We start from the raw sequence: 25,386 nt of genomic DNA on the forward strand, positions 1-25,386 counted from the left end.
CTTTTCTTTTCCCTCCTAAGATCTTTTATAGTTTATATTTACGTGTTTGTTTGTTTACTTGTAAATTGCCTCTCTTCCCTGTAAACTTCACAGGCTGTCAGACCATGTCTGTTTTGTTCACAACTATATTTATACCTGGCGTCTGATATAGTTCTTGGCACATTATATAGGTGCTGAGAATATACTTGTTGACTGAGTGAATGATGCCAAGGTGTTGACTTTTCACCATGTTATGCCTCCTATAACTTAGAGAATAATGATGGGTTGTTGTTATTTTTAACATAGCCCATATGATTGACCTTTTGTATTATGATTTTGTAGATTCACATTTAGCTTATTGTCATCCATTTTCTCATGTTGTTTTCTGTCATGCTTTTTACTATTTATCATTATTACTTATCCTGTTTTTATGTTGGCAGAAGAAGGGGGCATCACTAAGTGTAGTTTTTATACGTAAGCCAATTAGTAAAGTTATTTTGTCATGCTTTGTTAATTGTGTCCACTGTAATGCATATGGTTTTGTTTTCTAGATTTCCTTGATAGCTGTCGTGCCAGTACTCTGTTAGCTGAGCTAGATGATGATGAGGACTTGCCTGAGCCAGATGAGGAAGATGATGAGAATGAAGATGACAATCAGGAGGACCAAGAATACGAGGAGGTTATGGTAGAGAGAGAGTCCCCCCATTTTCTTCACTAGATAATTGAATTGAAGAGCTAAAAACTTAAGTTATGATTAAACTTTGAAGCAAGGAAGTAATGTCACCAGTATGAAAATGTAGTTAAGAAAAGCACTTTCGATCTAAGAAAAATATTATAATGTCAAAAGCCATTGCTTAACAAATTTAAAACTATGTGAAATTAGATGATCCATAAAGAATGTCACTTTCATGGTTCTTTGATAATAATTCTAGTTAGAATTTTTTAGTACTTATATGTGGCAAGCAGTATCCATGTATTATCTCATCAGTCCTTACATGAGGCCCTGAGATAGAAGAATAGAAAAAGTAATTTGGGGTGGGTGTGGCTCAGTGGTTTGAGCACGTCTTTCCTCCTACAGAAAAAAAAGTAATTTGTCCTGATTATCACAGTTAAGTGGAAAAGTTGGGACCCAATCCTAGGCAGTATGATCTAGAACTCCCAATATTTAACCATTATAATTGTCTTGAAATGAAAACTTGTGCCTGTAAATGCTTTTTATTGTAATTTTCTATATATTTTAAAATTTCTTTTAGTAATTAGATATGTATCTCTATTTTTAAATTTCAGATTCTGAGACGTCCATCCCTGCAACGTCGAGCTGGCTCCCGCTCTGATGTAACACACCATGCTGTTACTTCCCAACTACCACAGGTCCCTGCTGGAGCAGGGAGCCGCCCTATTGGGGAGCAGGTAATAATGCTCATGTTTATCTCCCCTAAAGTATATTTTTCTCTCTTTCTTAGTATAGCACCAACCAAAATGCCTAGAAAAATATATAGTGATGGGGTTGGGAGAAAGAGGAGTAAGCTTCCAAATAGTATTACAAAAAAGAAACTTCCCCATCTGGTTGGGTTCCATATTCCAAGCAGAATCAGTGGTTGTTATTGCATAACATATGCAGGAATTTCTTACTTGAAACTCCTTCATCTTTGCCCTTGAGTAGTAGTAAGCATATACCAGAATGGTTAATAGTTGTTTTCTAAGAATTGTAGTGGTAGTGGTAGTAGTAATAGTACAGGTAGTAGTAGTAAAAGTAGAAATAGTAATAGTTGTGTGTTAACACTTATAGTTGTCTAACACTTATTGATTACTAAGAGCTAGGCACTGTTCTCAACACTTCTAATAATCTATTTAATCTTTTCAACAACCCTTTGAGAATTTTATTAGCTCTATTTTCAGATGAAGTATTTGCTAAAAGTTACACATATAGTAGTTTTGAATCCAGGATCCAAACCCAGACATTCTTGCTTCAGAACTATCAAATGTAAAGTATTGAATCTATGAGGGTGTACATATGTGCTAAAGTAGAGATGGAATTTGTTAGTTTAAAAATGTTACATCAGATATTTACAAACTTATAATTCATTGATATCTTTTGTTGATATAAAAACTGAAGAAGAGGAAAGAATGCTCCTTGAAAAAAAAACTTTTATTAAGCAAACCAATTTTATTGGTACATATTAATAAAGCATAAATACATCAAGGGTACAATCAGTGGTATTCACTATAATCACATAGTTGTGCTTTCATCATTTTAATCATTTTTAGAGCATTTTCATTATTCCAGTAATAATAATAATTAAACTAAAAAACAGAAACCAACCAACCAACCATATAAGCAAAACTTATAACCTCTCATTCCTCTATGCTTCCCCTACCATACATAGCTGCTATTGTTTCCTTCTCTCTAGTTTTTGTATATTTTATAAAAACAGTCATATATGCAATATTACCCATATTTGTATTTTACATGAAGTTTCACTATGTTATACAGTTGCTTGTTAAATTTTTTAGCTTTTCTTCTAGTAATATACATGTCCTTAGACTTTTTCAACCAGTTATACCCATATAATAGCTCTGCTAGTCACAAACACTGTGATGTGCTCTCACCATTTCCATTCATTTCAAGTTTTACAAACAACCTTTTAACCATGCTTTAACCTGATTGACCATCAGCTTTCCATTTTCTTTTTTTTTTAAGAGTTATTTATTTATTTTCTCTCCCCTTCTCCCCCAACCCCTCCCCCCTCCCCCCCCCCCCCATTTTCTGCTCTCTGTGTCCATTTGCTGCGTGTTCTTCTTTTTTTTGTTGTGTCATCTTGTTGTCAGCTCTCCGTGTGTGTGGCACCATTCCTGGGCAGGCTGCACTTTCTTTCGCGCTGGGTAGCTCTCCTTACAGGGCACACTCCTTTCACATGGGGCTCCCCTGCATGGCATGGCACTCCTTGCGCACATCAGCACTGTGCATGGGCCAGCTGCACACGGGTCAAGGAGGCCTGGGGTTTGAACCGTGGACCTCCCATGTGGTAGACGGATGCCCTAACCACTGGGCCAAGTCCACCGCCCAGTTTTCCATTTTCTATGCTCATTCTATTTTCTGGTGACCTTTTCTAATTATTAATTCCATGAATTTACATAATATATTTAGTTCATAATAGTGCAGTCATATAGTATTTGTCCTTTTGTATCTGGCTTGCTTCATTGTACATAATGTTCTTCAGCTTCATCCGTGTTGTCATATGCTACATGACTTCATTTCTTTTTACTGCTGCATAATATTCCTTTGTATATATAAATAAACCACAATTTGTTTATCTGTTCATCAGTTGATGGACACCTGGGTTGTTGCCATATTTTGGCAATTGTGGATAACATAGCTATGAACATCGGTGTACAGATGGCTATTTGTGTCACTGCTCTCAGTTCTTCTGTGTATATATCTAGGGGTGGTATTGTCAGGTCAAAGGGCAAGTATGTATTCAACTTCTTAGGGACTGCCAAACAATCCTTCACAGTGGCTTTACAATTCTGCATTCTCACCAGCGGTGAATAAATGTTCCTATCTCTCTACATCTCTCTAACATTTACAATTTACTGACTTTAATGGTGGCCAGTCTAATAGGTGTGAAATGATATCTCATTTTAGTTTTGATTTGCATTTCCCTAATTGCTGGTGATGCTGAACATTTTTTTCATGTGTTTCTTTGCCATTTGTATTTCTTCTTTGGACAATTGTCTTTTCAAGTCTTTGGGCCAGTTTTTAATTGGGTAGTTTGTCTTTTTGTTGTTGATTTGTAGTATTTTTAAAAAATCATGGATACTAAACCCTTATTGTATATGTGATTTCCAAATATTTTCTCCCTTTGAGTTGGCTGCCTTTTAACTGTTTTGACAAAGCCCTTCGAGGAGCAAAAGTGTTAAATTTTGAGAAGGTCTCATTTATGTATTTTCTCTTTTGTTGTTCATGCTTTGGTTGTAAGGTTAAGAAACTATCTTATACCTCAAGATCTTGAAGATGTTCTCCTACATTTTCTTCTAGGAGTTTTATGGTTGTCACTTTTATATTTAGGTCCTTGATTTATTTTGAGTTAATTTTTGTTCAAGGTATGAGATAAGGGTCATCTTTCTTTTAACATGGATATCCAGTTCTCCCAGCATGATTTGTTGAATATACTATTCTGGCCCAGCTGGGTTGGCTTAACAGCCTTGACTGTAGATTTGAGGATGTATTTTTGAGTTCTTGGTTAGGTTCCATTGGTCAAGCTGTCTGTCTTTATGCCAGTATCATGCTGTTTTTACCAATGTAGCTAAGCAGTATGCTTTAAAGTCAGGAAGTTAGAGTCCTCCAACTTCATTCTTTTTTTTTTTTTTTTTTGAAAAGCATGTTAGCATTTAATGAACCTCCCCCCATAAGGCTTCAAGCCACCAGGACTCAGGCTCCCCCCATACCCTTAATCTTCTCCTCAGCTCTTCTGCTGAAGAGTTTGGCCTTCACGATGACAGGCTGTTTTGGAAGCTTTCCCTTCCCCAGAACTTTGTAGTAACCCCAGAAGAACAAAGAAAAAGCATATATCAACTCCCTAACAAAGCATATATCAACTCCCTAAAAGATGCCCGACAAAGCATACCTTTTAGGAGCTATGTGTGACATGTTTCTGATCAGGGCACTAGTGGGGGCACTGGTCACCCCCTGCCAGTGAATCAAGATCAGTAGATTCTCTCTGAGGACCCTAGCACATCAGGCAAGAGCTGTGTTGGGATGTGACTCTAGTCTCGGATCATTCTTCTTTTTAAAGAAATTTTTCGCTACTCAGGGCCCCTAACCCTTCCAAATAAATTTTGATTATTGGCTTTTCCATTTCTGCAAAAAAGGCTATTGTGATTTTTATTGGGATTGCATTGAATCTGTGATCAGTTTGGGTTTAATTGACATATTTAATGAAATTTAGTCTTCCAATCCAAGAACACGAAATGTACTTCTATTTATTTAAGTCTTCCTTGATTTCTTTTAGCAATGTTTTGTAGTTTTCTGAATACAAGTCCTTTGTGTCCTTGGTTCAGTTTATTCCTAAATATTTGTTTGTTTTAGTCACTATTTTGAATGGAATTTTTTTTCCTGATTTTGTCCTCAGATTGCACATCAAAATTATATAGAAATGCTGTTGATTTTGGCCTATTAATCTTGTATCCGGCCACTTTGCTCAACTTGTCTATTAATTTTAGTAGCTTTGTTGTGAATTTTTCAGGATTTTCTAAATATGGGATGATGTCATCAGCTAATAGTGAAAGGTTTACTTCTTCCTTTCCTATTTGTGTGCCTTTAATTTTTTTTATCTAGCCTAATTGCTCTAGCTAGAACTTCTAGCACAATATTGAATAATAATGGTGAGAGTAGGCATCCTTGTCTTGTTCTTGATATCAGCCGGAAAGCTTTCAGTCTTACTGTTAAGTACAATGCCAGCTATAGGTTTTTCATATATGCACTTTACCATATTGAGAAAGCTTCCTCCTATTCCTATCTTTTGGAGTGTTTTTATCGAGAAAGGTTGTTGTATTTTGTTGAATGCCTTTACTCATAAATCGAGAGGATCATGTGATTTTAATTCTTCAATTTATCAGTGTGGGTTATTACACTAATTGATTTTCTTGTGTTGAACCACCTTGGCATATGTGGGATAAAACCCACTTGGTCATGGTGTATAATTCTTTTAATGTGCTTTCAGATTTGGTTTGCAAGTATTTTGTTGAGGATTTTTGCATCTATATTCATTAGGATATTGTTCTGTAATTTTCGTTTTTTTGTAATATCTTTATCTGGTTGGTGTTAGGGTGATGTTGGCTTCATAGAGTGAGTTTGGCAGTGTTCTTTCCTGTTCAGATTTTTGGAAGAGCTTGAGAAAAATTGGTATTAGAACATCTTTGAATGCTGGGTGGAATTCACCTGTGATGCTGTCTAGTCCTGGGCTTTTCATCTTTGGGAGATTTTCCCCTACCCCATGGCTCCCTTGTTTGTTTGCTAATTGTTTTTTGCTCATTGTTTTTGCTTGTAATCTTTTTTTTTCTTTTAGGAGGTACTGGGAACTGAACCGAGGACCTCCCATTTGGGAGACAGGTGCTAAACTGCTTGAGCCATATTTGCTCCCTACGTGTTGGTTTTTGCTTGTTATCTGCGTGTTATTTGCCGTTTTTCCTCATTGTCCTTCACCCCCCCCAATGTCTTGTCTCTCTGCTCACTCTGTTCATTGTCTCTGCTTGTTATGTCTGCTCATTGTGTCCACTCATCTGTCACTGTGTCTCCTCTTGTTGTTTCTCTGCTCGTGGTCTGGAACTGAACTGGGGCCCTCCCATGTGGGAGGCAGGTGCTCAACTGCTTAAGCCACATCCGCTCCCATGGGAGATTTTTGATGACTGTTTCAATCTCTTTACTTGTGATTGGTTTGTTGAAGTCTTCTATTTCTTCTAGGGTCAGTATAGGTGGTTCATGTTTTTCTAGGAATTTGTCCATCTCTTCTGCATTGTCTCGTTTTTTGACATACAGTTCTTTATAGCATCCTCTTATGATCTCTCTTACTTCTGTGGGATCAGTAGTAATGCCCCCCCCCATCATTTCTGATTTTTTAAATTTGCATTTTCTCTCCTTTTTTCTTTGTCAGTCTAGCTAAGGGTTTGTCAGTATTGTTAATCTTCTCAAAGAACCACTTTTGGTTTTGCTGAGTCTCTCTCTTGTTTTTGTTCTTGATTTCATTTATTTCTGCTCTGATCTTGACTATTTCTTTCCTTTGGCTTGGTTTGGTATTATTTTGCTCTTGTTTTTCTAGTTCCTCAAGATGTGCAGTTAGATTTTTTTTCCCAGTTCTTCCAGGTGTGCAATTAGAGCCCTTTTTTTTTTTTTAAGATTTATTTTTTATTTATTTCTCTCCCTCCCCTCCCCCATTTGTCTATTCTCTCTGTCCATTCACTGTGTGTTCTTCTGTGTCCGCTTGAATTCTTATCAGCGGCACCGGGAATCTGTGTCTCTTTTTTGTTACGTTATCTTGCTGCATCAGCTCTCCGTGTGTGCAGTGCCACTCCCGGGCAGGCGGCACTTTTTTTCACGCTGGGTGGCTCTCCTTACAAGGCGCACTCCTTGAGCCCATCAGCACTCCATGTGGGCCAGCTCACCACACGGGTCAGGAGGCCCTGGGTTTGAACCCTGGACCTCCATATGATAGGCAGATGCTCTTAACATTGAGCCAAATCTGCTTCCCAGCCAAATCCGCTTTCCTCTTCTTTTTTAATGTAAGCATTGAGGGCTATAAATTTTGCTCTCAGCCTTGCCTTTGTAGTGTCCTGTAGACTTAATACGTTGTGTTCTCATCTTCATTTGTCTCAAGATACTTGCCGAATTCTCTTAAAATTTCTTCTTTGACCCACTGATTATTTAAGAGTATGTTGTTTAATCTCCATATACTTATCAGTTTTCCCTTTTTCTGTCCATTATTGAGTTCCAGCTTCATTTGGTTATGATGAGAGAAAGTGTTTTGTATAATTTCCATCTTTTTAAATTTACTGATACTTGTCCTTTGACCCAACATATGGTCTATCTTGAGAAGGATCCATGAATACTTGAAAAGAATGAATATCCTTCTGTTTTGGGGTGCAGTGCTCTATAGATGTTTGTTAGGTCTAGTTCATTTATCATGTTATTCAGGCTCTCTGTTTATTTATTCTCTGTCCAGATGTTCTTTCCAATAATGAGAGTGGTATATTGAAGTCTCCCAACTATTATTGTAGAGACATCTATTTCTCCCTTTGGTTTTGCTAGTGTGTGCCTCATGTATCTTGGGACACTCAGGTTAGGTGCATAAATATTTAGTATAGCTATTTCTTAGCGGACCCCTTTTATTAATATATAATGATCTTCTTCATCTTTTATAACGGTTTTGCATTTAAAATCTATTTTGTCCAATATCAGTATCACTACTCCTGCTCTTTTTTGCTTACTATTTGCATGGAATATCTTTTTCCAACCATTCACTTTTAACCTGATTGTGTCCTTATGTCTGAGGTGAGTCTCTTGTAGATAGCATATAGATGGCTTATATTTTTTTATCCATTTTATCAGTGTATGTATTTTGATTGGGGAGTTTAAGTCATTAACATTCAGTGTTATTACTGTAAAGGCATTATTTACTTCATCCATTTTGTCCTTTGGCTTTCTGTTGTCATATTGTACTACTGTCTGCCTTTTTACCCTTTAATTTACCCTTCCTAATAATCTTTATTTCTATACTCTTCTCCAAGTCTCTTGCCCTTGTTTTTTCCTTTTAGGCTTCTGCACTCTCTTTAGTATCTCTTGTAATTCTGATCTTTTGGTAGCATATTCTATCAGGTTTTGTCTGAAGACTTTGAACTCACCCTTATTTTTGAAGGACACTTTTGCTGGTTAAAGAATTCTTGGCTGGCAGTTTTTCTTTTCCAGTACCTTAAATACATCATACCACTTTCTTCTGTCCTCCCTGGTTTCTGATGAAAGGTTGGCCCTCAGCCTTATTGAGGTTTTCTGTTATGTGATGCCTCACTTTTCTGTTGTTGTTTTCAGAATTCTCCCTTTATCTCTATATTTGTCTTTCTGAATAGTAGGTGTCTTCATGTAGATCTATTTGGATTCATTCTTTTTGGGGCTTGTTGGACTCTTGTATAGTGATATTTATGTCTTTCATATGGGTTGGGAAGTTTTCGGTCATTTTCTCAAATATTCCTTCCCTTTTTTTAATCTCCTCTTCTGGGACACCACTATTGTGAATGTTTTTGCATTTTGCATTGTCATCCAATTCTTTAAGACCCTGTTACTTTTTTCCCCAGTCTCTTACTCTTTCTGTTCTCCTGTCTTTTCCAGTTCAGATATTCTGTCTTCTAATACACTGATTCTCCCAGATTTAGGATACAGAGAGACTGAAAATCAGTTTTTCTCCATATCAGTTCCAGGCCAGCCAGCAGATGGCACTCATCAACACACCTTTCCACTGAGAGAAAAATCTCTCTTTTCCTATGATTTGGTCTGACTAGTGTTGAGATTCAAAGTGGGCAGTGCTGGCTGAATTCCCTGAAGAAAAGCGTCTCTGACTCCTCCCTTTCCCTGGTAACAGCTGACGGGAGGAGGATGTTTCTTTCCCTCTCAGTTAGCTGTGTGAGCCAGGAGGTTTTACCCCAGCTTAATATCTTGGGGGTGGGGAGGGGAGCCCTTCCCTGCCTCTCTGGGGGTTTGGTAACTCAAGTTTGTTGTTTTGGGGTCTTTGTCTCTCTGTCTGTCACCCTCCTGGCAGTTGTGTAGCACTGTCCTGGTCTGCTGACCCCCAAAGCAAGTCCCTAAGACAGCTTTTGGCTCCTTCTGCAATGTATTTGTTAAAGAGTTAAGCCCAACGCCTTCTTCCCACAATTTCTCGTATCATTTTTTATGTAAGTAATTCAATATGTAATGCAACTTAGATTTTTTAAGTAAACTTTTTATTTTAAAATTATTATAGGTTCACAGGAAGTGACAAAGATAGTATAGAGAAGTCCCGTGTGCCCTTCACCCAATTTCTCCCAATGATTATACATAATTATAGCATAATATCAAAACCAGGAAACCGGCATGGTACAATGTGTACATATAGTTCTTTGACATTTGATCACATATATAGATTCATGTAACCACCAACAGTGCAACTTTCTTTTGATAAACTTAAATCATTAAGAAATAAATTACTCATATTTGTTTGCTTATTTTGTGCTTCAGAAATACAGCTAAAGAAGGAATTACAGCAATTATAGAGACCTAGTTAACATGTATCTAATCTTATATTTAGCACATCATTTTTACAGGTTAAATTCTTCATCTTGTAATGTTTATTTTATTTTATTTTTATTTTTTCGTTTTTATAAAGGGTATTTATTTGGGGTAAGAGTTTACAGATACCAGTCCATAAAACATAAGTTACTTCTCTCACCAATGTCTATTTCCACATGTTAGAGCAAGATGGCTGCCGACATCTGCGAGGGTTCAGGCTTCCTGGGTTCCTCTCTTCCTGGGTCTTACTTCTCTCTGGGCTTAGATCCTCTCTTCCTGGGACTTGCTTCTCTTTCCTCAGTGTGCTTACTTCCCAGGGCTCCAGCTTAAGACTTCAGCATCAAACTCCATCATCAAAAAACCCCAGAATTTTATTTTAATAGGAAGAAGAAGAGTATGAAACTAAAGGAGGACGCCGGAGAACATGGGATGACGATTATGTGCTTAAGCGACAATTTTCTGCTTTGGTTCCTGCTTTTGATCCTAGACCTGGTCGTACTAATGTTCAACAGACAACTGATCTAGAAATTCCACCCCCAGGTATCATATATTTTAGTTTTGTCATTTAATTTTAATAGCTATCAAGTAATATGGTTATATCTTAGTTTTAGAAAAGTGAATTAAAGCTACAAAAGTATGGTACTGCTTATGTATGTAGATTATAAATGAAATTTTTCAGGAAGAACTGTATCAGCCACAAGTTCTTAAAAAACAGTAACACAGACTTAAGAAAAAAATTCTTGTACAAACATATATATAACATAAATTTGCCGTTTTAACCATTTTTAAGGGTACAATTCAGTGGTTTTAATAAACATTTACAATGTTGTGCTACCATCACCACCATCCGTTACCAAAACTTTCTCATCATCCCAAACAGAAACTAAATACTAAATTATCGTATTTAAAGAAAAACACCATGTGTTTTATGTTTATGCAATTTTTAAAGCAAGGTATCATTCAAAGGTGGGAAATGTTTACACTATTTTCTGTTGGATCAGATTTATTCCTGTTCAACTTTTGGTTTGAAAAACTGCCTAATGGTTTCCTTTGTGGCCTCTGAAATTAGTGTGCCTTTGGTGTATATCCCAACTCTGTCACAACTTTCTTACTGGTCGTCATAGGCAGAATAATGGCCACTCTGTCACTCCAAGAATGCCTGTGTCCTAATCTCCAGAATTTAAGACTGAATATGTTATTTTAACATGGCAAAAGGGACTTTGTAGATGTTTAAATTAGTATCTTGAGATGGAGAGCTTTTCTTGAATTATTTGGATGGGCCCGGTGTAATCAGAAGCATCCTTATGAAAGGAAAGCAGAAGGGTCTGAATCAAGAGACGATGTAAGGATGGAAGCAGAGGTCAGTAATATGGGCCATGAACCAAGGAATGTGGGCAGCCTCTAGAAGCTAGCATAGCCAAGTAAACAGATTTTTTTCCCTCGAACTTCCTGAAGGAAGGCAGCCCATTTTAGACTTCTGACCTTTAGAATTATAAGATAACAAATTTATGTTAAATTTAAACTACCCAGTTTGTGGTAATTTGTTACAGCAGTAATAGAAAACTAATACACTGGGTAGGTGACCTAAATTGTCTTAGGTCTGAAATTCCTCATCTCTTACATGGGGTAAATATTAGTTGCTATTATGACATGGTTGTTATAAAGATTAAATGTGGGGAAATATGTAAAGTACTTAGTACTTGATATGTAGGAAGCCCTCAATAAATGTCAGCTATTGTATTTAAATTTATTATCCTTAAAGAAGACAAATGGTTGATCAGGTGTGGAATATACTATTTAGTTGCTTGAAGACACTTGTGTTAAATTTGAAAGTAGATATAGGCTGAATCAAGATGTTTTGAGCTCCCTTCAAAAAGGAAAACTTGTTCTAAGGAGTATAAATAGGTACACATTTTATGGAGGTGTATGTGGCATACATCATAACGTTTGGTACAGTATTTTTTATGCTAAAGAAATATCAGCTATGCATCCAGATTTGTAGGCAGTGATGACTATAGAAGTATTATTTATATTGATGTCAACTTGGAAATGACCTTAATTATGCCCAACAACAGGGATATGATTCAATTTAAGGTACAAAAGTATTCCATGCAGTGAATAAATAATATTTTAGAAGACTATATCATAATATTATATGAAAATATGTGATTGATAAGTGATTAATGGGCAAATAAGAGTACCCAACCCAAATACATTGTGAACCTAACTGCATTTGTGCATGTATGGGATAACCTCACTTGTACATTGTGAAGCAAAAGATTAACCAATAACTGGTCAGAGCATGTGGTCTCCTCTGGATATAGAGTTATGGATAATTTTAAATTTCTTATTTATAGAATTACAGTGTTTCTCAATTATTCCAATAATTAGCATGTGTTTCTTAATGAAAATGAGAGATTCATAGTATATATACACATATTCTATCAAAACTGTGGAGGCCAGGAGAGGTTTGAGTAATATTTTAGTGTAATTTTTTCAATTATCTTTTCAAATTTTTAGGAACGCCTCATTCAGAGCTCTTGGAAGAAGTTGAATGTACTCCATCACCTCGATTAGCCCTTACTTTGAAAGTAACGGGCCTTGGAACAACTCGTGAAGTTGAATTACCACTCACCAATTTCAGATCAACCATCTTTTATTATGTACAAAAATTGCTTCAGTTGTCCTGTAATGGCAATGTGAAATCAGATAAACTTAGGCGTATCTGGGAGCCAACCTACACGTAAGAGTTCTTAACTTAGTGCTTTAAGTAAATGTTTTCATAGTATATGAACCGAGAAGCATTTCTCTATTTTGGACTATAGGAACAGAAAAGATTTGGTTCTTGTTCTCTTGGTTTACAGAACAGACAAGAGTGTTTTTTCTGATGAATGATTAAGTTTTAGATCCAGAAGGAACTTTAGAGATAATCTAGGCTAGCTCCTTAAATAATTGTTGAAAGTGTTTGAACTCTTTTTTGGGAGTAGTAATTAATTTTTTTTTTAATTTCTTTTTTAGGAGGTACTGGGGATTGAACCCGGGACCTCATACATGGGAAGCAGGCTCAAACCACACCTGCTCCCTAAGTAATTTTTATTTATTCTTTGTTTTGGGAGAGAGTCTACCCCTCTTTTTGTTCATTCATTTGTTCAACAGTTAGTGATGACTTCAAGCAAATTTATTTAACATTTTTGTGCCTCAGTTTCCTTCTATGTAAAATGAGAGTTGTGAGGAATCAATAAATATATGTAAATATATTTCATTACTGTCTAGGACATAGCAAGTTCTCAGTAAGTATTGTCTGTAATTATCATCCCTATTATACCATCATCATTACTGTGTAACTTTCATGAATACATTTTTCTGATGTTCTCTTTAATATCATTGATAATCTTATAAAATATCCAATAAAAGGAATCTTAGTCTTAAGATAGAACAAAATATCATGATATTCCTGTTCCTTTCAGTTTTTATTAGAATTTTAAGAAATTGAATTCAGATGCCTTATATAAACATAAGCTGTTGTTATTTTTATACTTCATTCCATCTTGACATAGAAGCATAGTGCTTCTCATCCCATTTTTTAAACAATTTTTAAGTTTAAAAGCATGGCAAAGCAAACTCTTGATTTGATATATGCTTTCTTCGCAATAATGCTAAATTTATAAATGAAAACTAAGAAAAATGGTTTTTGCTACTTTCCCCTAACAAATTAGTATTTAGTATTTTTTCTTAAAAATGCACTGAGTTCAGTGTTTAATGCAAGCTAATAAATGACATCAAACCTATTTTTTAAAAATTGAAGCCTCAGTGGAAATAACCACAAATCATTTGATTTATAAATTAACTTGAATAATATCTTCATGTTTAGAATCATGTACAGAGAAATGAAGGATTCTGACAAAGAGAAAGAAAATGGGAAAATGGTAAGTTTTTTTTTTTTTAAAATGGGTGTTGGCTATTTAGTAAGAAAAAAATGGAGAAGAAAACTAAAACTAACACTGATGCAATTGAGTATTTGAAGGGAAAATCACTAACAATTCTTTGCTTTAGATTACATTGACTGCATGTTCTTAAAGATACCTCACGTAATGCATGTGAAATATCTGAGGTGTTATAATCGGGAAAGACCAACACAGGGTTTTTCCTGTTGTAGGGTTGCTGGTCTATAGAGCATGTGGAACAGTACCTTGGCACTGATGAATTACCAAAGAATGACTTGATAACCTACCTGCAGAAGAATGCAGACGCCGCTTTCCTGCGCCACTGGAAATTAACTGGCACTAATAAAAGTATTAGGAAAAACAGAAATTGTTCTCAGCTCATAGCTGCCTACAAGGTATATATTGGCATCAAAAGATTATTTTGATTGAGAATGGCTTTGTGCTTCATTTTGCAGCTTTTAAAGATCCTTAAGGAAGAAGGGTTCATTGGAATAAACTAAAAACAATGAGGTTGAATTAACATTGTTCATGTGCCAATGCTGAAATTTCAAATATGGCTTGTGTTGTTGGATCTGAGTACTGAGTACATATTTTTAATTATGGCTTTATAGTGGCTATATTTTATTAGGGAATTTTAATGTTTTTGAATGCATTGGTTTTCAGTTTGAATAATGCTGTTTTTATTTAAAAATAAAGACAATTCTTTTAAATATTTCAGCCTTTTCAAAGTAAAAATAATAGAAAGACATATAACCTTTCTTATAAATGTGATTAAAGGCCAGTTTGTAAATTATTTCTACAGGATTTTTGTGAGCATGGAACAAAGTCCGGATTAAATCAGGGGACCATTTCTACTCTTCAAAATAGTGATATTCTTAATTTGACAAAAGAACAACCTCAGGCTAAAGCAGGCAATGGACAGAACTCTTGTGGAGTAGAAGATGTCCTTCAGCTTCTGCGAATTCTGTATATAGTTGCAAGTGACCCTTATTCAAGAATATCCCAAGAAGGTCTAGTAAAAAGCCTTGTTTCATTTTTGAACCATTTTTTAAAGCAAGTCAATTTATAGTTTTACTAATGTTATTAATTAATTTTACAGAAGGTGATGAGCAGCCTCAGTTAACTTTTCCACCAGATGAATTCACTAGCAAAAAAATCACAACAAAAATTTTGCAGCAGATTGAGGTAATTAAACCAGATAGTTGAACTACTCACTCTGCAACTTTTGGGCTTTTCAGAGTATCACTTCTTCTTTCTTTACCTCCCACCATCTTTCCTTCCCTCTGATTTAATAATTTGGGCCATATGGTCCTTTACATTCATTTATTAAATTACATATATAAGTAATGAGACCTTTTTCTCTTTTTTTAAACAATTATCTTGTAGTGCTGAGACATTGTTATTTGTTAATTTGCAGGAACCATTGGCTCTGGCCAGCGGGGCTCTGCCAGATTGGTGTGAACAATTAACCAGCAAGTGCCCTTTTCTAATACCATTTGAAACAAGACAGCTTTATTTCACATGTACAGCATTTGGTGCATCAAGGTAGGAAATACTTTTTATATCTTTAGAATAAGTATATTTTTGATGTTATATAAGCTCAAAATGTACAAATATACTGTTAAGACTAGTAGAGGGAATATATTACCCTCTCTTCTTATAAAGAGTTGTCAACATTTAAAAAATTTTTGTGTATATTTGGTTATATGTCCTCTTCAAGGAGGGTGAATGGAATCAAATGTTTTCATCAGTTAGCATTTACTCTACTTTTTTTTAGTAGCTTACATAAAATTATTAGTAGCTGGAATTCTAAGCAGTCCAAATTGACTGCTTACAAATAGCTTTGCTAACATTTAGGCATATCTTAATTTATTTTTCTCTTACCACTACCTAACATACTACATAGTCTATTTAGTTATTTTTGTTTGTCTTTCTCCACTGGGTGAAAAGTTCGTGAGGTTAGGGATTTGGGGCTGTTTGTTCACTTTTCTAGTTACAGTGCCTAGAACAGTGTATATCACACTGTAGGTGCTAAATAAATATTTGTTGCATGATTGAGTACCCAGAATACTCTCTCAAAGTAGATGTCAAAAGTTATAATTTAAAATGTAGCTGTTTTCTTCCCTGATAAATTCATTTTTATAAAGCATCATACCATTTAGAGCGTATTTCTACTTGTGATTTACTTTTCCACACAGCCTTCCTGAGGTAAATCCATTGGTTATGATTTTTGTTTTATAGATGAGGAAATTAAATCTTAAAGTACTTAGATGATTTGCCTGAGAGGTAGAACTCTCTTCTTCATAGTAAAGATAGATTAACCATTTTAAAATTTCTATTATGATAGTTAGGAGATGTTTATCCATATTTTTTTTATGTGGGGTTGGACCACAGGACTTTATTGTGCTCTGTTAATTGCCAAAATAAAGAGGGAAAATATAGACCCAGCACTTTCTCAGTTTATTTAAGGTAGCTTTATCTATTTTTACTTAACAAGTAATAATTAAACAGTAAAAAAATTAGCTATATTTTATACTTGATGAAATACTATCTTTCTGATTTGTTAAATATTTTAAAATTCTATTGCTGGTTTAGTAGTACATTCAAATTGTTATTGTATGTGACAACTAAATAGATATTTTTCTATTTTAGAGCAATAGTGTGGTTACAAAACCGACGGGAAGCCACTGTGGAACGAACAAGGACCACAAGCAGTGTAAGGCGAGATGATCCTGGAGAGTTTCGAGTTGGCCGTCTCAAGCATGAAAGAGTAAAAGTTCCACGTGGGGAATCACTGATGGAATGGGCGGAGAATGTCATGCAAATACATGCAGATCGGAAATCAGTTCTTGAGGTATCCCATATAAAATAAGACTTTTTTTTAGGGATCAGGAATGACACTTGTCAATCTGTATCTTCTACTTCCTAGAAACTGCTGGAGATAGAAGTGAAAAGAGATTTCTCTGCCCTTTGTGTAGAGGCCTTCTCTCCTGAAAGTCCATCTTTCCTAAGAGGATGCTAACCCACCTCCTCAGAGGTTGGGATTTTGTGCTCTTGCTGAGCAACAAAGGCTCTCTGCACTTTGAGGTGTGAAAGAGTTTGGTAAATTTGAAGGACACATTTCTTAACAAAGCCTGGACTGAATAAATAGTACTCACAAAGGATTGTTTTTGATACTTTATTATTATTTTTTAACCCTCATATTAAGCTATGCTATTAGATATTTAAAGTTTAGGGGCACATTGTTTATCTTCTTATAGTATTGTTTCACTTAAATTGTGCTTGGAATTTTATCATTGGGCTACTGAAAGATGCAAATGGCAGGAAGAAATTCATTTTATTTATTATAGAGATGTTTTTGTGGACATTATTGAATAAATCCCATATACAGAGTATTCCTTATATGAGGAACAGTGGAAGAAATATATTTCCCTTCACAGATTGAATCACCTGGCTTGTTCTTATCTTTTGGATCACAAACTGATAATTTTTCCCTCTTTCCCTTGGCCTTTTAAGAAATTTAAAAATCAAATATGGTACACCTCTGGAAAATGTACAAGGCTTTGTGGTTTTCATATTATATACAAATTTTCTTTGTCTTCATTTTATTTTTCCTATCCCTATATTTTTCTAACCTAGATAATCTTTTTCTTTTTTTTTTTTTAACATGTGCTTTGTGCTTTGTAAGCTATCTCCAATCATTTTTGCCACAAGGTATACTATGGATAAAATCTTTAAAGTGATTGCCTAAACCACTGATAATGGGAAAAGTTAGACTTTGGTGTCACATGAGACCCATGTACAAATCTAGACACCAAAATTTCCTTGAGCAAATGATTTTTTTTTTTTTTTAAAGATTTATTTTTATTTATTTAATTCCCCTCTCCTCCCCCGGTTGTCTGTTTTCTGTGTCTTTTTGCTGCGTCTTGTTTCCTTGCCCGCTGCTGTTGTGGTCAGCGGCACGGGAAGTGTGGGCGGCGCCATTCCTCGGCAGGCTGCTCCCTCCTTCGCGCTGGGCGGCTCTCCCTATGGGTGCACTCCCTGCGCGTGGGGCTCCCCTACGCGGGGGACACCCCTGTGTAGCACGGCACTCCCTGCGCGCATCAGCACTGCGCATGGGCCAGCTCCACACGGGTCAAGGAGGCCCGGGGCCTGAACCGCGGACCTCCCATGTGGTAGACGGACGCCCCAACCACTGGGCCAAAGTCCGTTTCCCGAGCAAATGATTTAATCTCTTAAGCTGAGCTTTGGTTTCCTTTAGTATTTTTTTTTTCCTTTATTTTTCAGGTGGTACCCAGGATTGAACCCTGGGCCTCATACATGGGAAGCAGGCACTCAACCACTGAGCTACATCCGCTCCCCAATGAGAGTTGGTTTTTCCATTTGTTTGTTTTTAGAAGGCACCAGGGATCACACTTGGAATCTCATATATGGGAAGCAGGCTGTGTGCCACATCGCTCCCCTTCCTTTAGTTTGAGTGGATGTGGCTCAAGGGACTGAGCACATACTTCCCACATGGGAGGTCCTGGATTTGGGACCCGGTGCCTCCTAAAAACAAACAACAAGAAAAAAAAGGAAAAAACCAACTCAGGGGAGCCGAAGTAGCTCAGTGGTTGAGTGCTGGCTTCCCACATGTGAGATCTTGAGTTCAATTCCTAGCCCGTACCTCAAAAAAAAAAGAAAGGCAATAACAATCTCTTTTACAGGGGTTATTTTAAGAAGTAAATTATGTGGACAATGCTCAGTATAGCACTTAAGTATGAAATAACATGCTTTCTTCGTTTCTTTGGGAAAACTAGAATGAAAATTCTATGTTGCTTATAATATACTGTACTGACACTATAATAAAAAAGTATAGCACTGGATCAGATACAGCAAAATTTGGCAAAAATTGGAGTATTTAACACAAAAACTAAAGCCTTTAACTATTCCTCTTGATTTATTTGTCTCATTTTAGGTTGAATTTTTAGGGGAAGAAGGCACTGGCTTGGGACCCACATTAGAGTTTTATGCTTTGGTGGCAGCAGAATTCCAGAGAACTGACTTGGGAGCTTGGCTTTGTGATGATAACTTTCCAGATGATGAATCTCGTCATGTAAGATTTATATATTCTTTTTTTTTTTCTTTTTTAAGAAGGTACTGGGGATTGAATCTAGGACCTCATACATGGGAAACAGGTGCTCAACCAGTGAGCTGCACCCACTCCCTGTATTCCAATTTTGAGTGTGGCTCTAGTTTTAGAAAGTGTTACGCTTCTAGTAGTACCCAAGCCAGGTTTTCTGACTCTACTTTTATTATTGATTTATTTTGATATTATTAAAATATTTCTAATGGATAAAATTCAGTCATCAAAGACTATTTAATACAATATATATAAGTAATCTTACGTTGCTAACTTTTTGAAGATGTTTATTGATTTTTAAATTTTTCTAGAATAAAATCATAATGATAGTCTTGGTTCTTTTGTCTTTTTTACCTTTTGCATAATTTTATTTCCATTTCCTTTCTGAAAAACTAGGTCGATCTTGGGGGTGGATTGAAACCTCCTGGATACTATGTGCAGAGATCATGCGGACTATTCACAGCGCCATTTCCACAAGATAGTGATGAACTTGAAAGAATCACGAAACTCTTTCATTTCCTTGGAATTTTCTTGGCCAAATGCATTCAAGACAATAGACTTGTAGACTTACCTATCTCTAAACCTTTCTTTAAACTTATGTGTATGGGTGACATTAAAAGCAATATGAGTAAACTCATTTATGAGTCACGAGGTGATAGAGACTTACATTGTACTGAAAGTCAGTCTGAAGCATCTACAGAAGAAGGTCATGATTCACTCTCAGTAGGAAGCTTTGAAGAGGATTCAAAATCAGAGTTTATTCTTGATCCTCCTAAACCTAAACCCCCAGCTTGGTTTAATGGAATTTTAACTTGGGAAGACTTTGAACTAGTAAACCCACACAGAGCGAGATTTTTAAAAGAAATTAAAGACCTTGCTATTAAGAGGCGCCAGATTTTAAGCAACAAAGGTCTTTCTGAAGATGAGAAGAACACAAAGTTACAGGAATTAGTGTTGAAGAATCCATCAGGTTCTGGGCCTCCACTTAGCATAGAGGACTTAGGGTAAGATTTATGTTTACATTCCTCAACCTAATGGATGAATAAGCTCTACAACTTTTGTTTCTTAATTTCCCCTAATTGCAGTATTTGTTAAGAACCATATGCTACAGGTAATGTTGGCTATCTATTTGGATCTTTGTTAATATTATAAAGGTAACTTGGACTGCTAGAATATAGTGTACTAATTACCCAAAATCTCTGGAAGATGATCTGATTATTAATTGTGGTATTATCATTACATATGTGTTGTGTAAACCAGTCCAAAGCTAACAATATTTAAATAAATTCATCAGCAAATATATATATATATCCTACTAGGCAAAGTTCAAAAATGTTACTCTGTATGTAAGCCTTAGCCCCAGAGGCTGTACCAGCAAACTCAGATGTTCTAGCTCTTTTGATAAAATTCTGTTCAATTATATACATGTAATGATAATAGCTTCTTATATTTTCCGATGACTTTGACTGTAAGCCTTTCTTTTTCATTTTCTAAAAATGTTGTTGTCATAACTTAGAGCAAAAGTCTTCAGTTCATTATAATTTTCTGCCTTATGTTGAAAGTGAAATATGGAAAGGTGATAGTTTCATAAAGTTCATATACAATTTTTGCAAAGCCAGAAAGGTTTGGTAACAGTTGACCTAATAGCTTTTGTGTCTATGATTTTCTGTTTAAAAGGCCTCATACTTACATTTAAGTTTTGGTGTATTGAATTTTGTTGGGGGCTGAGAGAACTGATGGTTTTGACAGCTGTGTTATAAAATTTAGATACCAATAGCTGAAACTCAATTAATCTAATCCTTTCTTCCTTCCTAGCTTAAACTTCCAGTTCTGCCCTTCTTCAAGAATATACGGTTTTACAGCTGTGGATCTCAAGCCAAGTGGTGAAGATGAGGTAAAGATTTTGCTTTTGATATACTTTTTTTTTTTTTTTTAAAGATTTATTTATTTATTTAATTTCCCCCACTCCCCTGGTTGTCTGTTCTTGGTGTCTATTTGCTGCGTCTTGTTGCTTTGTCCGCTTCTGTTGTCGTCAGCGGCACGGGAAGTGTGGGCGGCGCCATTCCTCGGCAGGCTGTTCTTTCTTTTCGCGCTGGGCGGCTTTCCTCACGGGCGCACTCCTTGCGCGTGGGGCTCCCCCACGCGGGGGACACCGTTGCGTGGCACGGCACTCCTTGCGCGCATCAGCACTACGCATGGCCAGCTCCACATGGGTCAAGGAGGCCCGGGGTTTGAACCGCGGACCTCCCATATGGTAGATGGACGCCCTAACCACTGGGCCAACGTCCGTTTCCCTTGATATACTTTTAAGTTTAGAAACATCTTCCACCAAGGCCAGTTATAGTCGGTGCTACTGAAATACTCCTAGGTAATAATACTGGCAAATTTCCTTTGCAGATGATAACAATGGATAATGCAGAAGAATATGTGGATTTGATGTTTGAATTTTGTATGCATACGGGTATTCAGAAACAGATGGAAGCCTTTAGAGGTAATTTTGAAGTATCTTTAACCTAATCTCCTTTATTTTTTTTTTGAGATGTTTGAAATGAATGCATTGCTATGGTCAAGATTTTTGTCCTCCTGATAGTACTCCCATGGAGTACTCAGAATAGTTTGGAACATTCTCAAGCTGTGGCACTTTGATTCCCCATTTCTTCATTCATAAAGGACTTAGGTTGCATACTGTACACATTATATGATCAGGATGAAATAAACTATGTTAAAGTTGAATTTTAAGTGAAGATGGGAACAGACTATATTAGATTATAACTCAATAGTTTTGAAAATGAGACCACAGTTTTGCTGACTTATATGATACAAAGAGCTGGTGAGCTCCAGGTTGGGTAGGTATAAAAATTTGGCTCCTTGACCGTAGTCACTGAATATTCTCTCATTGTTTATCTTTGTGATATTAAGCTGAGAGTTTTATACTTTAAATCCTAGCACAAACTAAAATAATCAAATATCTAGGAATAAATTTTACCAAGGATATAAAGGACTTAAATACAGAAAACTAAAATATTGTTAGAAGAAATAAGATCTAAATAAATGGGAAGACATTTCATGTTCAACTTATTATAACACTACAGTAATTAAAGCAGTATGGGGGAGCGGCTGTGGCTCAAGCAGTTGAGCACCCGCCTCCCACACGGGAGGTCCCAATTCAGTTCCGAGTGCCTCCTAAAAGACACTAAGAAATGTAAAACTCCTAGAAGAAACCACAGGGAAGCATCTTCAGGACCTTGTATTATGTAGTGATTTCTTAGCCTTTAAGGCAAAAGCACAAGTAACAATAGAAAAAAAACAGATAAATGGACTTCATCAAAATAAAACCTTTTGTGGCAGGTGCACCAACATGGAGCCAGGGATCCCAGCTCCCACAGCCATTGCTGCCACACACAAGATGACAGCAAACAAAAAAAATGAAAAAGGGAAGCGGACATGGCAACTGATGGAGTGTCCGTCTACCATATGGAGGGTCCAGGGTTTGATGCCCAGGGCCTCCTGACCCGTGTGGAACTGGCCCATGCACAGTGCTGCTGCGCACAAAAAGTGTCGTGCCATGCAGGGGTGCCCCCATGTAGGGGAGCCCCACGCGCAAGGAGAGCTGCCCTGCGTGAAAAAAATGCAACCCGCCCAGGAGTGGCGCTGCACACATGGAGAGCTGACGCAGCAAGATAACGTAACAAAAAAGAGATGCAGATTCCCAGTGCCACCTAATAATGCAAGTGGACGCAGAAGAACACACATTGAATGGACACAGCAGACAACGGGGGAAGGGGAGAGAAATAAAATAAGTCTTAAAAAAAAAAAAAGAAAAAAAATGAAAAGCAACTTAGGAGAGCTGATGTGGCTCAGTGGTTGAATGCCAGCTTCCCACATATGAGGTCCTGGGTTCAATCTCTGGTCCCTGGTACCTCAAAAAACAAAGACCCCCCCCCAACAAAGAAACAAAAAAACAGTATGGCACAAAGACAGATATATTGACCAATGGGAATTGAATTGAGAATTTAGAAATAAGCCCTCACATCTATGGCCCATTTGATTTTTGATAAGTTGCCAAGTCCACTAATGGATAAAGAATAGACTCTTTGGGAAGCGGATTTGGCTCAACTGATAAGAGCGTCTGCCCTACCATATGGGAGGTCCAGGGTTTAAACCCAGGACCTCCTAACCCATGTGGTGAGCTGGCCCACGCGCACTGCTGATGCATGCAAGGAGTGCCATGCCACATTGGAGTGTCCCCTGTGTAGGGGAGCCGTGTAGGGGAGTGCAAAGAGTGCACCCCGCAAGGAGAGCTGCCCCATGTGAAGAAAGTGCAGCCTGCCCAGGAGTGGCACAGCACACATGGAGAGCTGATGCAGCAAGATGATGCAACAAAAAGAGACACAGATTCCCGGTGCCACTGACAAGAATGCAAGCAGACACAGAAGAACACACAGCAAATGGACACATAAAGCAGATAACGGAGGGGGGTGGGGGGAAGGTAGAAGGGGAGTGAAATAAAGAAAAATAAATCTTTAAAAAAAAACAAAACAGAATTTTCAATAAATGGTGCTGGTTGAACTGGTGTATTTAGTCAGCCAAAGGGGTGCTGATGCAAAGTACCAGAAATCTGTTGGCTTTTATAAAGCATGTTTATTTGGGGTAAAAGCTTACAGTTACAAGGCCCCAAAGAGCCCAACTTAAGGTTGCTTTCTCACCAAAGTGAATTGCAAGATGCTGGCTGATGTCTGCCTGGTCTCCCCTTCCTGGATTTCCTCTTCCTCTTAAGGCTCTATGGGCCCAGAGTCGTCCTGAGTTCAGCTGCAAACTATCAGGCAAATGGCTCATCTCTCCTCAGGGCCCCAGGATCAAGCATCACAAAGCTCTTTTATTGTGTTTTCTTGAGTGAGTGTCTGTTTATAGAGGCCCACAAAGGGGGTGGGCACTCAACCTAAGTCATGTCTTATTGGCATGGTTGAATCAGAGCCCAAATCTTAACAGGTAATTTAATTAAGGACACATCAGCTGAATCTAGTGCAATTAAAGGGTATCATACCCAGAGGAACAGATCAGCTTACAAACAATCTGTCTCTTCTGGAGATTCATGAATTGTTTCAAATTGTCACAACTGGATATGTATATATTAAGGAATGAAAGTGGACCCCTATACCATGAACTGAAGACCTAAATATAACAACCAAAATGGTAAAATTCTTAGAAGAAACCACAGAGAAGCATATTCAGTAACTTGTAGTAGGCATTGTATTCTTAGCTTTTACACAAAAAGCATAAGCAAGAAAAGAAAAAAATAGATAAATGGGACTTCATTAAAATAAAAACTTTTGTAGACAGGTGCCCCAACATGGAGCCAGGGTTTCTGGCTCCCGCAGCCATTGCCACCACATGCAAGGTGCAGTGGCCCAGCCAGTATGGTATGACCAGATGTAGACAGCAGACATTTAAGGGGGGCTCATGCAAGCACTGAGACACATACGTTGGTGCTGTCACAACAGCCAGGTAATGGAAAAAGAGGAAAAGGCCAGAACAAGTCTGTGGGAAGAAGCAAAAGAAGCCCAGAGTGGTCATTGGCTGCCCAGCTGCAATGCTAAATTTGTACTTGCATTGCTCACAATATCACTAACTTCCTGCACCTGTGTGGCTTCCATTGGCAAGGTTCTCCCAAGAAGAAGAGAGGAGAAAACAAGACTTAAGTAATAGCATTTCACCACATATCTTTATTAAAAAGAACAGAACTTGGGGGAAGGAATCAGGATAATAGATATATTGCAAACAGTTTTGCATAATTCCTATGCAGTGTGGTAGAAATTTATAAAAAGTATTATCATAATTCTAGGTCATAATTAAACACTGATCTTAGACAGCAGTTCTGGTTTGCTTAAGTTGTTTTCTTTTACCAAAGAAGATTTGTTATTTAGAGAAAACCCAGCAAAAAGCACTGGGTTTATTTATGACATCCCTCTCTTGGGCACTGTTTCCTTTCTCCGCCTTTCTCAAGAAAAAAGAACAAAGTATTTTGGTTCTATTTAAACACAGAACAAAACTTCTGTGCATGAAAGGACTTCATTGTAAAAGTAAAGAGACAACCTAAAGAATGGAAGAAGATATTTGGAAACCATGTATCTGATAAGGGTTTAATATCCAAAATATATACAGGAATCCTACCATTCAACAAGGACAAACAGCTCAATTAAAAAATGGGCACAAGGGTTGAATAGATATTCTCCAAAGATATACAAATGGCGAATACACACATGAAAAGATGTTCAACAACATTAGCCATTAGGGAAATGCAAATCAAAACCTCAATGAGATATCATTTCATACCAACTAGAATGGCAATTATTAACAAATAAACTTTGGAGAGGACATGGAAAAATAGGAATACTTGTTCATTGTTTGTGGGTATGTACAATGGTGCAGCTAGCTCCTGTGAAAACAGTTTGGCAGTTCATGAGAAAGTTAAATATAGAATTACTGTATGACCTGGCAAGCCCACTTGTAGTATATACTTTAAAAAAATT

The 25,386-nt window shown here is 36.9% G+C and overlaps 2 protein-coding genes and 1 non-coding gene across 8 annotated transcripts in view; 1 reads left to right on the plus strand and 2 right to left on the minus strand.

Annotated features, from left to right (window-relative positions):
- Positions 1-25,386, plus strand: part of HECTD1 (HECT domain E3 ubiquitin protein ligase 1) — a 103,878-nt gene that overhangs the window by 73,825 nt on the left and 4,667 nt on the right. For 2 of the 6 annotated variants that reach the window (XM_004467924.2, XM_004467926.2), the window contains exons 27-40: positions 531-664; positions 1,267-1,389; positions 10,174-10,330; positions 12,311-12,533; positions 13,662-13,716; positions 13,947-14,129; positions 14,537-14,744; positions 14,834-14,919; positions 15,152-15,279; positions 16,387-16,588; positions 18,692-18,829; positions 19,253-19,860; positions 20,672-20,750; positions 21,254-21,347. In XM_004467924.2, coding sequence (XP_004467981.1) covers positions 531-664; positions 1,267-1,389; positions 10,174-10,330; positions 12,311-12,533; positions 13,662-13,716; positions 13,947-14,129; positions 14,537-14,744; positions 14,834-14,919; positions 15,152-15,279; positions 16,387-16,588; positions 18,692-18,829; positions 19,253-19,860; positions 20,672-20,750; positions 21,254-21,347 — 2,418 coding nt within the window. The remainder of the gene's footprint in view (positions 1-530; positions 665-1,266; positions 1,390-10,173; positions 10,331-12,310; positions 12,534-13,661; positions 13,717-13,946; positions 14,130-14,536; positions 14,745-14,833; positions 14,920-15,151; positions 15,280-16,386; positions 16,589-18,691; positions 18,830-19,252; positions 19,861-20,671; positions 20,751-21,253; positions 21,348-25,386) is intronic. The other 4 variants (XM_004467925.3, XM_058293611.2, XM_004467927.3 and 1 more) reach the window with 3 other exon arrangements.
- LOC111766410 (small nucleolar RNA SNORA3/SNORA45 family) lies at positions 4,627-4,757 on the minus strand. Its single transcript, XR_002798467.1, has one exon. It is a non-coding gene; the product is annotated as a small nucleolar RNA SNORA3/SNORA45 family (small nucleolar RNA).
- Positions 10,119-25,386, minus strand: part of AP4S1 (adaptor related protein complex 4 subunit sigma 1) — a 79,121-nt gene continuing 63,853 nt past the window's right edge. The window contains exon 7 of the mRNA XM_071213996.1: positions 10,119-10,135. The gene's annotated coding sequence lies outside the window, so the exon portion shown is untranslated. The remainder of the gene's footprint in view (positions 10,136-25,386) is intronic.

Source organism: Dasypus novemcinctus, chromosome 3, assembly GCF_030445035.2.
Source record: "Dasypus novemcinctus isolate mDasNov1 chromosome 3, mDasNov1.1.hap2, whole genome shotgun sequence".
NCBI classification, from domain to species: Eukaryota; Metazoa; Chordata; class Mammalia; order Cingulata; family Dasypodidae; genus Dasypus; species Dasypus novemcinctus.